Consider the following 14,365-nt stretch of genomic DNA (forward strand, 5'->3'; position numbering starts at 1 on the left):
TTGGGAAGGTTGAACACCAGACGGGCTGCGGCGTTCTGGATGAGTTGTACGGGTTTAATGGCACAGGCAGGGAGCCCAGCCAACAGCGAGTTGCAATAATCCAGACGGGAGATGACAAGTGCCTGGATTAGGACCTGCGCCGCTTCCTGTGTGAGGCAGGGTCGTACTCTGCGAATGTTGTAGAGCATGAACCTACAGGAACGGGTCACCGCCTTGATGTTAGTTGAGAACGACAGGGTGTTGTCCAGGATCACGCCAAGGTTCTTAGCGCTCTGGGAGGAGGACACAATGGAGTTGTCAACCGTGATGGCGAGATCATGGAACGGGCAGTCCTTCCCCGGGAGGAAGAGTAGCTCCGTCTTGCCGAGTGTCGATTGTTTCTATTTGAAGGCTTATTTTCTGTCAAAAGGATCACTTTTCCCCATAAAGTAAAAAGAAATGAGAAGGAAAATGAAAAGTTAACATTTAAGGACTGCATCTCTTTTGTATTCAAACATCTCCATTTAGTCATTTAGATAAACATTGATTATGTTGGTAGAATTCGGGGTGAGCTGTTCTGTAGCCTGTTCTGTGTTAGACTGATGTTATGCCTTTCATTGACTCCTGGTATGTCTGCACACTAAAACAAGGCCATTGTGTTCTGGAACTGTTGCTTCTATAAAATAACTGTTGTGTAACAATATGTAACCATTTAACCATTTACCATTTACAACATGTAACCATTTACTCCTCGAGTACTTCCCTGTGAAATCAGATCTCCCCTGCAGCTGCTTGATTAAATATTGATCTATTATACAATTAAATAGTCACTGCCTTAATCTTTGGATAACATTTTCCACAACATTAGTGACCAATCAAAATCAACCAATTGGTATAATTTTGCTGCGACCACATTACATAATATTGCAGCATTTTAGAATTACTGGACTAGACGGTTATTCCTTGAGACAGTATCAGCAGAGGTATAAGGATCATTCAGCCATAAGTAGCAGCACATAGTTCAAAACAGATGCATAAATATCTTGTCCATAGTCTTGATGGTGAGGTTGGGCCTACACAAGTTATTACTATTATTGTAACCTTACTGAGCATAAGGAGATGTAATTAGTCAAAATATTCTAAGGTACTTTGCATTTCTCTTCACCGTCTCCTGTTGAATTGAACTGTTTTTGTAATGAGGTCTGTGTGTAGCTTGTGTAGAGGAGTCAGGCGCAGGACAGCAGATATGAGTAAATAAACGTAATTTACTCAAAATAGCCAAATACAATACAATAAAGCAAGCCCACAATAACTTACCGTAATACATACAAACAATTACTCACAAACAAACATGGGGGAACAGAGGGTTAAACAATGAACAACTAATTGGGGGATTGAAACCAGGTGTGTAAGACAAAGACAAAACAAATGGAAAATGAAAAGTGGATCGGCAATGGCTAGAAGACCGGTGACGTCGACCGCCGAACGGCGCCCGAACAAGGAGAGGGACCGACTTCGGCGGAAGTCGTGACAGTTTTCTTCAATGCATGTGAGAGATTGAATTAACATTGGATTCTGTAGCTAGGTTTCCATCCAATTGTCGACAGATTTTTTATGCGAATATTCTGAAGTCTGCGTTAAGATAATATGCACATTTTCCCAACAGTGGTGTTTCCACCAAACAGACTTGTTGAAGATCCAAAATCAGTGTGTGATGACGTAGTGTACACGAAATCCATATTTGTAGATTTGGATAGAAAACACTCTGACGTTTCTAAAACTGTTTGAATGATATCTGTGAGTATAACAGAACTCATATGGCAGGCAATTATCTGAGAAGAAATCCAACCAGGAAGTGGGAAATCTGAGGTTAGAAGGTTTTCAAGTCTTTGCCTATCCAATATACAGTGTAAATTTGGTCCGATTGCACTTCCTAAGGCTTCCACTAGATGTCAACAGTCTTTAGAACCTTGTTTCAGGCTTCTACTGTGAAGGGGGAGAGAATAAGAGCTGTTTGAGTCAGGTGTCTGGCAGAATGCCATGAGCTCAGTTAGGCGCACGCCTGTGAGAGCTAGCTGCGTTCCCTTTCATTTCTAAAGACAAAGGAATTGTCCGGTTGGAATATTATTGAAGATTTATGTCAACAACATCCTAAAGATTGATTCTATACATCATTTGACATGTTTCTACAAACTGTAATATAAGTTTTTAGACTTTCGTCTGGACTAAGTGTGCCTGCGCCTCATGAATTTGGATTTGTGAACTAAATGCACAAACAAAAAGGAGGTATTTGGACATAAATTATGGACTTTATCGAACAAAACAAACATTTATTGTGGAACTGGGATTCCTGGGAGTGCATTTTGAATAAGATCCTCATGTCACATTCTGACCTTTATTTCCTTTGTTTTTATCTTTATTTAGTATGGTCAGGGTGTGAGTTGGGGTGGGCAGTCTATGTTTGTTTATCTATGTTTTTCTATTTCTGTGTTTGGCCTGATATGGTCTCAATCAGAGGCAGGTGTTAGTCATTGTCTCTGATTGGGAACCATATTTAGGTAGCCTGTTTTGTGTTGGGTTTTGTGGGTGGTTGTTTTCCTGTCTTTGTGTGTCTGCACCAGACAGTACTGCTTCGGTTTTTCACATTTGTTGTTTTTGTATTTTGAGTGTTCACCTTCATTAAACAAGATGAACAATTACCACGCTGCACCTTGGTCCTCTTCTTCTCCTCCAGACGACAACCGTTACAGAACCAACCACCGAAAAAGGACCAAGCAGCGTGGTAACGGGCAGCAGCAGCAGCGATCGGAGGACTCCTGGACCTGGGAGGAGATTCTGGACGGCAAGGGACCTTGGACTCAGGTTGGTGAATATCACCGCCCCAAAGCTGAGCTGGAGGCAGCGAAAGCAGAGAGGCGGTGGTATGAGGAGGCTGCATGTAAGCGCGGCTGGAAGCCAGAGAGGCAGCCCCAAAAATGTCTTGGGGGGAGGCACACAGGGAGTGTGGCTAAGCCAGGTAGGAGACCTGAGCCAACTCCCCGTGCTTACATTGGAGAGAGAGGGACCGGGCAGGCACCATGTTATGCCGTGAGGCGCACGGTGTCCCCGGAGAGCAGGCATAGCCCGGTGCGGTACGTAGCAGCGCCTAGTATCGGCCGGGCTAGAGTGGGCATCGAGCCAGGTGCCATGAAGCCGGCTCAACGCATCTGGTCTCCAGTGCGTCTCCTCGGGCCGGGGTACATGGCACCGGCCCTACGCATGGTGTCCCCGGTTCGCCAGCACAGCCCAGTGCGCCGCACTGGCTTGGCTACGGGGAGCATTCAGCCAGGTAGGGTTGGGCAGGTTCGGTGCTCAAGACCTGCAGTGCGCCTCCATGGTCCGGTCTATCCGGTGCCACCTCCACGCACCAGCCTTCCGGTGGCAGCCCCCCGCACCAGGCTGTCTCTCTGTCTCCTCACTACAGGTGCTCCCGTCTGTCCAGCGCCACCTGAGTCTCCCATCTGTCCAGCGCTGCCAGGGTCTCCCGTCTGTCTGTCGTCTCCCTAGGTCGTGGTTGTTATCGTTTGGGACCGCACCTGCTATGGATCGCATGGATTAGTAGCAACATTGTTGCAAAGCGTTGACATACAAACCATCTGACGGTCAGACAGGACAACTGCAAGCCCGAAAACCACAGCTAAGACTCTCTTGCTCTCTCTCTCTCTTTTTCTTCCCTCTATCGCTCCAGTGCTTTACACTGCAGCAGATGTTCTATTTTTCAAATGCACTTCCCGTTGATGTTCATTAGTGCTGGACTATTATTGCCCTGCCAGAAGTATTTGGGTGGACATTTTAGTTTAAAGGGAGGTTGCTTGTGTATTGTTAGTTGAACTGTATTGAGGTGGTGAGAGCAGACCAAGGCGTGGCCAAAAAGATTGTGGACATTTTTAAGGCCTTTGTTTGTCTATGAACACCCCCCCCACCTTCATACCCCTGAACTCCTCCACTAGAAGATAATACAGATTATTGCAAATCCTTTGATGACTGGGTTCTTTCTTGTAAATTGTTTCTATGAAGTTGCTGTTCAATTGCTCTGCCATTATTGTATGAGGTATTATTGGTGGGGTTACCCCTGGGCTGTGACGTGGGTTTATATGGTGTGTCTTCTCTTTTCTCTCCACTGGCTATCTGGCAAACAGGCTGCACTCTAGGCAGTCTCTTCTGCAGATGTGGGTCTGGTAGTGGTACTCTCTCTATTCTACTCTTTTCCTTTCGGCATGGTTAATACCTGCCTGGTGCCCGAACAAAATCTTTATTTGCCCCTCTCTAATAAATACCGCTACAATGGGCACTAGAGATGCTTTACCCAAGTTTAATTCTTCCCAAAGGTCCTGCACAGCTGTATTCAGACAACCCAACATTTGTCCCATGCAGATATTTATATCCCACTTAAGACATTCCACCTTCTCTCCAATCCTTACATATTATGCTCAACAGGAAGAAGGTAACCATATACTAAACCCTGATTACTCCCATAAGAGGAACTGACCTCACCTCCTGACCTCAACCATTCCTTCCCCTAGTGCACAGATGTCCATCTGTCTCCCCTATCTCAACTGTTGCTCTACTCCCTTCCCCCAACACATTCCACAGCTATCTGTCTTTCTACAGAGGCCCAGTCTTTCCTCTTTGATTCTATGCTTCTTTCCTATCATTTATTTAGTATCTCACTGCTCAAAATGTTGAATACAATGCGTGACTAAGTTTACTTCGATATGATGGGTACTATATCATTATTTGTGCTTAAAGGCGTTTCCACCACCAATTCTCACACAATTAGTTTTACCGGCAAAAAGATCGAACACCATGTCCAACGAACAAATGATCTGTCGGCATTTATCAGATTGTTCCGAAACTTCCTGTATCCAATACAACTGTCATTGCATATCTTTTTTTATACGGTATGACTTTACTTGCCCAAAAAATTAATGGAAACGTTATCTATAAGGCACTCCTTTGCAAAGCATTTAAGTACCAGTTATACATGAAACAGCACAGCTTGTCATCTCTACTCAGTGCAGGGGTTATAATTTAGATGTAGGCCACCTGCCTAACTACACTCTAGAAAGTATAGTACAGATCAAATGTCAATAATATGTGGTAATCTATGTATTCAGCACACACAAATAGTGGTGGAAATTACTGTTGATTGTGGACACTTTTACCAGAGATAAAGCTTCCCCTGTCACAACCACGGACATGAAACATGCATGTTGAGATGTCCACATTCTCCACACCTTGGTCTGCTCTCACCTAGATGATGAGATACAGACACTAGCATTATAATCAAGACAACTGTTTATCATAATTCAATTACTCTCCTCTATGTGGTGTATGAAACTTGGTCAACATAAATATATTTGTCTTGATAGACAAGGCCTCAGGCAGACCAGGCAGTGTCAGGCAGCAACCAACGGTGTCAATTTACAAACAAATGCTTGATTCCACACAACACTACTGAGGGAATGATGCTATTACCTTAATGGAAAGCCATGCTTCGCTACAGACTCCAGGAAGAATCCAAGGGCAGTTGATGCTTTGTTGCTGGTTGCTGCACCGAGGTACATGATCTATATGATAAAAATAACACGTATACAAAACAGCTGGGCTGTTGTACAATTCAAACGAATTGTTTATTTAAAGCATTGGGTCAGACAAACATTACGAACTTTAAATACCATGGGAGATCAATAGGTTACCTTCCTTGAGAAGCTGTCTATGCCACCAAATATTACAAAGCCATATCTGTTGAAAGACCGTTTTGGACAGTTTTGTATACCTTCCAAATCAGCCATCTTAAAGTAAAATATAACAGAGACAGCATTGTATGGGCTATGAGACCCCTCCGAACTGAAGGAGGTTTAAGCTTACCTGATCATCTTGTGGTTGGTGTCCACATGTATGAGGGAAAGAGGACTCTGTTCAGAGTATGTTCTTCTGACAACACATCCAAGTCATACTATTCCTTCCTGTATTCCTGCAGCGTCTACACGAAGCACTGAGTCCCAAACTCGGGTCCACTGGACTCGACGATCCAGTGCTTTCAGACGTTCTCTCACCATCCTAATTGTGGTGAACTTGTCTTGATTGTGGCCACCAGATGTCCAGCTCCTCGTCTATCATTTGTCTGTATGTTCCCCTCACCACAATACTGTATTCCTGCATTCTGTGTTGGTCAGTTTGTGTTGATGACAAGCAGTTTGGCGACGCAAGGAACAGGCAGATCCATTTCAATCAGCTGTCGAAGGTGCTGTTCTGAAACAGTCAGTTTAAGACGTCCCATTTCGCCATCCAACTCATCAGCAACAATTGATGGGGCATTTCCTTCTTCCATTTCAGCATTTACGAGAATATACAGATTGGAGAGACCCTTCACACTTCTTGAGGCAAGTGTACTTGATTTGCTAGTGAGCTGACAAATATCATCTCAATGGTTGCAGACAAACTAGGTAATCAAGATTAAGAGGAAGGCGTTGCATGGCCCGCTGCAATCTGTACAGGAGCTTGTCCATAATGTGTCTCTCCATCGCCTGTGAGGACATACAAATTGTCATTTGAAATGTCACCCAACCAGCTGGTATCAGGCAAGATTGGGTCTAGGCTTCAGGTATTGTTATGGGAATAGCCATTTAGGGTTGTCACTGTTTTCTCTCTCTCACACATTCACTCAAACTCACAAATTTCAGTATGGGTGGCAGTGGCTAGCTGTAACATTACATGCATGCAGTCTTGCGATTCATTCCATTTGGCTACCTAGTCTGACACAAAAGCCAACCAACTAAGCTAACGTACTTAAAAAATGGTCAGTCAGGGGTCAATAATCTATGGATATTAGAAATGTGTCTATGTAATACTAATATTTAATGACAAACCATGTAACGACTAAGGTAAACATATGAATTACCTGTTGCTCAAAGTTTGGTGCAGGTGTTTAAGTGATCAGCCATGTTCAGAACATGGGACCACTGGGGGAAAGATTTGGTGAGTAGTGGTGACGTCAGGCCGTCTGGTTAAGTAGCCAATATATAAAAATCCTAGCTGGAGGCGCATTCCCTAGAAACAGCAGAAGTTGCCCGACTTGCTGTAGGTGCATACATATACTGAAGAAAAGGGATAAATGGGCCCAAAATCTGTCTTCTCCAGAAGGTGGCGTTTTTTCGATTTTTGTTATTCGCCCACCAAGCGAGGAGTTTTTGTATGGAGGTCAATGGGAGGGTGTCAAATTTGGTTAACAAAAAATGTAATGGCTTATTTGTTACGTGCGGCTTTTGATTGAATAGAAGTTCCTTAATGCTTAGGTTGTTACGAGTGTACTGATATAAGTAGGACACGTGACATCCCGGCAACTTTGAGAAAAAACACTATAGGCGTTGTGCCTGTTATTGTTATGGGTGTAAGATGGCACAGTGATGCCATCTGTTGGTAAATGTTAATTACTGCAACTCCAGTGTTTTACCGGTGTGCTTGAAACACCCGGATGAATTGTAATGTACTGAACAAGACTGGTTATTCGCATGAATGCCTCTGTCTCGTCATTTAACATTCAAACAGTTATCACATTCGTATCTGGCCTCATTGGCTAGAATGGTCCATTTGACATTGCCTCTTCCTGACTGCCCTCCATTTTTAAATACATTTATTTTCATTGTTAGTGGCCAAATCTGTGATATGTACCTTCATCGACTTCCGTCTACAGTCGGCTACTTACGGTTTGCGACTCAAACGCACCCAGTGCCTACAAGTGTGACGTCCTGGAGAAGCATTTCCTGTATTGTCCTTGCTATTCGGGATGCTTGGGACGTCCCAACTCTGACGTTACACCATTAAAGTTGACATTGTAAATGGTTATGATACTTCTTTTTATAGATCGATGTTAAGGTAAGGGTTATGGTTAAAGTAGGGGTTAGGGTTTAGAATGTGGACGTCCCAAGGATCCCGAACATCACTAAACCTTTCGAATCTGTCTTTGGCTTTACTTTCACTTTACTAGAAATCATGTCAGTACAATTTCTGGTAAAGGACACCGATAATTTGCGGTTTTTGACGTCCAACTCATCCAACCCACAGTCATTGCATTAAAAACAAATCTAAACCCAGTGACGGTTTCGTATGGCCTGTCTGATCTTGGCAGCGTGATAAAGTTCGATATTAAACAGCAGCAGGTGAGTTGTTATTAATAATTTTCATGCCTCGATTCGTGGCCTATGACTCGCGCTCTAGAGTAGAGCTTCTATAGTGACTGTGTGGCAGGCTGAATGTTTAACGTCTACTTTATGACTAGGCAGTAGGACAAACTTATTTTCACGATTTCACTTATAAAATCAATACATTGTAGCACGGTTTTTGGACTCATTCAGTAGTTTTACCAAATTAAGTAGATTCATGTTGAAAAAGAATGTTAAAATGACAATTTATATTCCTAAAACACACATTGAAAATTATACTGTTTCTGTTTCCTGATGTTATGGCATTTTTATTTGTAACCCAGTGTCATATTACCGGTTTTAGATGTCCAAATTCATAGTCAATATGCTGAAATAAGTCGTTATATGTTGAAGAAAAGACATTAACAATTCATCCCTAAACACACGAGTCACTTATTTGAGGTAAAAGGTATGTGTATTTCCTGTAAATCATGTGTTGTGAAGACGTTAGTTTGTGTAATGTCTACCGTAGGGAATTTTGTGTAAAATACAATTGTCAAAATAATTAAATATAAGATGATAGAAAACAATAACATATTTCTTACTATTTTAACCATGGAGAGTTTAAAAATGCTCCTAACCACAATTTAACCAGGCACTCTTGAGTAGAGCTTCTATAGTGACTGTGGCAGGCTGAATGTTTAACATCTACTTTACCTTGTCCCTATTATTGGAATCGTAAATTCAATGTCCAGGCTTAGCTTACTCAATATTTTGCAACATGTAAAACGTTGCAGATAAATTGTATATTGTAGGTTACTTCACAATGCATGTTTTTTCTGAAAGTGTTGTAACATTGTGTCCAGACTAGTAAACATACCCTCCTTATTGTGTTGTTACCATAATGACAGGTCAGAGCAGCTGGGATAGCAGCATCAGTGTGAAAGTACAAGTATGAGTCACGTAACTACAATAACATTATACAGTAACATTAAGCAGCTGTGTAAACCTGTGAACAATGCTTAGGGCTACTAAATAGCATATCAATGTCTTCCTCCTAGGCAAGGACAATGAGTTTGGAAGAGCAAATCAGGGGCCTCTCACCAGTTGCAGCATATGCCCTGGCAAGTAAGTTAACATGGAACATCATGGAACATCTGACTGAGCTTTATGCATTGTGTTGTCAGTCGATGACAACTGTGTTACATCGTTTGTTTCTAGGTGCTGAAATTACAGATGACATTGAAATTCAAGAGTTAACAAGAGGAGATCTGAACGAACTTGTGCCAGGCGTTCAGCATTTTAAACTTAGAAAGAAGATCAGTGAACTTATAAACAAATCTAAACAGGTTGGTATAGCCCCAATATCTTCTAAAGCTACTGTACCACTATTCTGGAATCATTCACTAGTTAATAGAATGATGTTTGATTCAATGTGCAATTCCATTGGATGTACTAATTCCCCTGTTTTCTGTAATATTTCTGATTCTTAGGACACAGCTAAACCTATTGCTTTAGTTCTTAACAAGCTGAGGGAATTCCTTCCGGTTGATGTCATGGAGAGTAAGTCCCTTTTCAAAACAATTCAGCATAGCACTCACCCAATACAGTTTTGGTGCATCTTTGGTTGTAATTGTATGCACTGGTCACTTTCTCCTTACAGATGCACTTGTTCCTGGGGGAGTGTTACATGGCTACTTCCCTATTCTTAGAGATGTGGAGAAGCAGCTGGCCGAAGCCCTGCACTTCATTCAGGCACACGTTGGTTTGCTCGAGAGCTACATTGGAGAAGAGTCCATGGAGGCTCAGAGCAGTGCTGCATCTCTATCAGTTGACTCTGCTACAGCAGGAAACCAGCCATCAAATGTTGAGGGTAAATGACTGAACTGCTGTGTTAGCTGCAGCACAGTGGGTCTCATTCCTCATTCTTCATTAATCAAAAGATGGTAGATGATGGCATACAAATCATAAACACTGTAGTAGATTTCATGAATAGTATAGTTTTGTTGAGAAGTTCAACATTCAAGACCTAGGTTGGCTTCAACTAGTGGGACTGTAAGCCCAGTTAACGGCCCTAATCCTTCAATCTTTTTTTAGTCCAGAAAACATCTGTTAATGGCACCTCAGGACCATCAGGTAACGCAAAACCTTTAACAGGGCACTTTATTGTCAAAACGTAATAATTCTATAGATGTTATTAAACCCTTTTACAGCTTGCAAAGCTAACCACAATGACTTGCACAGACTCACAAGAATGTGCTGCAATATTGTTGATTTTAATTAATAGTATTTTATGTGGTCCTCAGCCTTATGTGCCACTGACAGCCAGCACAAACAATGCAGAACAGAAGTGTCTGGTGCGCCGAACAGACACACTTTCAAAGAAACTCAAGATGAGACCTCAATGTCACACTCTTATACTTCAGGAGCAGCTGGTAACCTACAGTTGAAGTCGGAAGTTTACACACACCTTAGCCAAATACATTTAAACTCAGTCTTTCATAATTCCTGACATTTAATCGTATTTAACATTCCCTGTCTTAGGTCACTTAGGATCACCACTTTATTTTTAGAATGTGACATGTCAGAATAATAGTACAGACAATGATTTATATCAGCTTTTATTTCTTTCATCACATTCCCAGTGTGTCCGAAGTTTACATACTCAATTAATATTTGGTAGCATTGCCTTTTAAATCGTTTAACTTGGGTCAAACATTTCGAGTAGCCTTCCACAAGCTTCTCACAATAAGTTGGGTGAATTTTAGCCCATTCCTCCTGACAGAGCTGGTGTAACTGAGTCAGGTTTGTAGGCCTCCTTGCTCGCACACTCTTTTTCCCTTCTGCCCACAAATTGTCTATGGGATTGAGGTCAGGGCTTTGTGATGGCCACTCCAATACCTTGACTTTGTTGTCCTTAAGCCATTTTGCCACAACTTGGGAAGTATGCTTGGGGTCATTGTCCATTTGGAAGACCCATTTACGACCAAGCTTTAACTTCCTGACTGACGTCTTGAGATGTTGCTTCAATATATCCACATTTTCTTTCCTCATGATGCCATCTATTTTGTGAAGTGCACTAGTACCTCCTGCAGCAAAGCACCCCCACAACATGATGCTGCCACCCCCGTGCTTATTTTTCCTCCAAAAATAACGATGGTCAATCAGTTCTATTTTTGTTTCATCAGACCAGAGGACATTTCTCCAAAAAGTACGCTCTTTTTTCCCATGTGCAGTTGTAAACTGTAGTCTGGCTTTTTATGGCAGTTTTGGAGCAGTGTCTTCTTCCTTATTGAGCGACCTTTCAGGTTATGCCAATATTGGACTCGTTTTACTGTGGATATAGATACTTTTGTACCTGTTTCCTCCAGCATCTTCACAGGGTCCTTTGCTGTTCTTTGATTGATTTGCACTTTTTGCACCAAAGTACGTTCATCTCTAGGAGACAGAAAGCATCTCCTTCCTGAGCAGTATGACGACTGCGTGGTCCCATGGTGTTTATACTTGCGTACTATTGTTTGTACAGATGAACGTGGTACCTTCAGGCGTTTGGAAATTGCTCCCAAGGATGAACCAGACTTGTGGAGGTCTACTTTTTTTTTCTTTTTTCTCTGAGGTCTTGGCTGATTTCTTTTTTTTCTTCTATGATGTCAAGCAAAGAGGCACTGAGTTTGAAGGTAGCCCTTGAAATACATCCGCAGGTACACCTCCAATTGACTCAAATTATGTCAATTAGCCTATCAGAAGCTTCTAAAGCCATGACATATTTTTCTGGAATTTTCCAAGCTGTTTAAAGGCAGTCAGCTTAGTGAATGTAAACTTCTGACCCACTTGAATTGTGATGCAGTGAAATAATCTGTCTGTAAACAATTGTTGGAAAAATTACTTGTTATGCACAAAGTAGATGTCCTAACAGACTTGCCAAAACTATAGTTTGTTAACAAGAAATTTGTGGAGTGGTTGAAAAACAAGTTATGACTCCAACCTAAGTATTTAAACTTCCGACTTCAACTGTATGTGGTATATCAAACATTTCATTTGACTGTTGGCTGTGTACCTGGTATTAAAATCCTTAGCCTACTTGTAAATTCTAATCAAACTATTTTGCTATGTGGTTCTCATCCTTAGGTGCTGACACCCATTTTCAAAAAAGAACAGTTGCTTCTCAAATTTTCACTGGTAGTGGGCTGACCGAGCCACGATGCAAACTAGAGAAATCAAACTTTGCAGACTGTTTAGGAGCAGGAGGTAGAAACCAGCTTTCTGCACAATGCCACACAGGTCAATATCAAACCTAAAAACTGTTCAATGTCATGAAATCCTTTAATGATATTTTGTAATTGGACACAATTATTGTTAAGTGTGATTTAAATTAATACTTTCAGATTGGAGGTCCTCATTTGGGTGCGGTTCTAGCACATCTGAACCTCTAAATAAGAAACAAGCAGGTGAGACTCTAATCAATATGATACTCATCTTACCTCCTAATTTATAAAAAGAGATGGTGAATTATTATTATATTGGAGTTGTATAAAGTGTGAAGTCATTTTTTTGTCTTGAACAGTTAAAGTCCATTCACAAGTCTGTGGAAAAACCCTGAACACTCACCTTGTACTCATGAAACAAGTGGATGATCTGGCAGTAGGACTAAAGCGAGAGGAGACCAGACCAGAAGACTGCCAGGTCATAATAGCCTTCTGTCCTATTACATCTCGTGTGGGAACAGACATTGATGCTGCCATGAGCAAAGTTCCAAGTAGGAAAGCCCTTTAAGATTACAGCATGAAAGTAACTCAACAGGATGTATTGGTCCAAATTGTAGAATGACTGACTAATGAAAAATATATTTTTAAGTGGAAGTACATTTCTAAAGATTACATTTTGTCTCTCAACAGGTAACAAAGATGTCATTCTAGTGGTGATGAACCATACTTTTGATCACTGCTTTGTCACAAGCCAGAGATCTGCATCTCACTACAAAAACGTAGTGGAGGAAGTGAATGTTCTCTTCCATGACTCTTTGGGACTTCTGCAGTGTGAAACAAATGATAAAGCAGCGACTCTCATACACAAGGCCTTACAGAAATACAGCAGCACTACTTACACACGTTAAGTTTCCCCTGGTGGCAACACAAAGTAGTGTCTGAAGTTTAACACGCAAACATGATTTAAAAACCTCATTCTACCATTCAAGGCGTTGGTAATTCATTCTAGATTAGAATAAAGCATATCAATCTGTGTAGTCAACCAGATGAATGACTGTTGATACTCAAGCAGGACTAAATTAGATGTCTCGCTGTAGAAAGGGAATCTTTGCAGTGGATGCCCTCTTAACACTACCAATCATGCGGGATGCCTCATATTTGTGAATTTTAGCTTTTCCTTCTTTTGGTATTAGAAGCACTTAGTTGTTGGATGTACTTTTAACAAATGCTTGTCTATGTAACTACAGTATCATTAAATTATATTTGTTTTGCTTACAGATGTCCTAATCTATGAAAATAATTCAGAACAAGTAAGAAAGTGTTACATCAAATATTGAATAACTGTTTTTTTCCCCAAACTCTTGTGATATCAACATACAGAGTATTCAGATCCCTTGACTTTTTCCAGATTTTGTTACGTTACAGCCTTATTCTAAAATGAATTAATCTACACACAATACCCCATAATGACAAAGCAAAAAATGTATTAAAAATGGAAATATCACATTTACATAAGTATTCAGACCCTTTCCTCAGTACTTTGTTGAAGCACATTTGGCAGCAATTACAGCCGAGTCTTCTTGGGTATGACGCCACAAGCTTGGCACACCTGTATTTTGGGAGTGTCTCCCATTCTTCTCTGCAGATCCTCACTCAGGTTGGATGGGGAGCGTTGCGGCACAGCTATTTTCAGGTCTTTCCAGAGATGTTAGATCGGATTCAAGTTCGGGCTCTGGCTGGGCCACTCAAGGACATTCAGAGACTTGTCCCGAAGCAACTCCTGTTTTGTCTTGGCTGTGCTCTTAGAATTGTTGTCCTGTTGGAAGGTAAACCTTTGTCCCAGTCAGGTCCTGAGCGCTCTGGAGCAGGTTTTCATCAAGGATCTGTCGGTACTTTGCTCCGTTCATCTTTCCCTCGATCCTGACTAGTCTCCCAGTCCCTGCCACTGAAAAACATCCCCACAGCATGATGCTGCCACCACCATGCTTCACTTTAGGG

The 14,365-nt window shown here is 41.7% G+C and overlaps 1 protein-coding gene across 7 annotated transcripts; it reads left to right on the forward strand.

Annotated features, from left to right (window-relative positions):
• Positions 1 to 7,779: 7,779 nt before the first annotated feature.
• On the forward strand, positions 7,780 to 13,642 carry LOC129817437 (uncharacterized). 7 transcript variants are annotated; one of them, XM_055872679.1, is made up of 13 exons: positions 7,792 to 7,896; positions 8,009 to 8,180; positions 9,074 to 9,125; positions 9,224 to 9,290; positions 9,384 to 9,511; positions 9,656 to 9,725; positions 9,826 to 10,035; positions 10,260 to 10,298; positions 10,469 to 10,597; positions 12,291 to 12,443; positions 12,548 to 12,610; positions 12,727 to 12,918; positions 13,058 to 13,642. In XM_055872679.1, the coding sequence occupies exons 3-13, from the start codon at positions 9,117 to 9,119 to the stop codon at positions 13,273 to 13,275; spliced, it is 1,278 nt and encodes a 425-aa protein (XP_055728654.1). In that variant the 5' UTR covers positions 7,792 to 7,896; positions 8,009 to 8,180; positions 9,074 to 9,116; the 3' UTR covers positions 13,276 to 13,642. The 7 variants fall into 7 exon arrangements, with proteins under 7 accessions (XP_055728661.1, XP_055728656.1, XP_055728658.1 ...); XM_055872686.1 differs by having other exon boundaries at positions 7,780 to 8,180; positions 12,727 to 12,845; positions 13,058 to 13,180; XM_055872681.1 differs by having other exon boundaries at positions 7,783 to 8,180; positions 9,074 to 9,114.
• Positions 13,643 to 14,365: the final 723 nt, after the last annotated feature.

This window comes from Salvelinus fontinalis, chromosome 20 (assembly GCF_029448725.1).
Source record: "Salvelinus fontinalis isolate EN_2023a chromosome 20, ASM2944872v1, whole genome shotgun sequence".
Lineage (NCBI taxonomy): Eukaryota > Metazoa > Chordata > Actinopteri > Salmoniformes > Salmonidae > Salvelinus > Salvelinus fontinalis.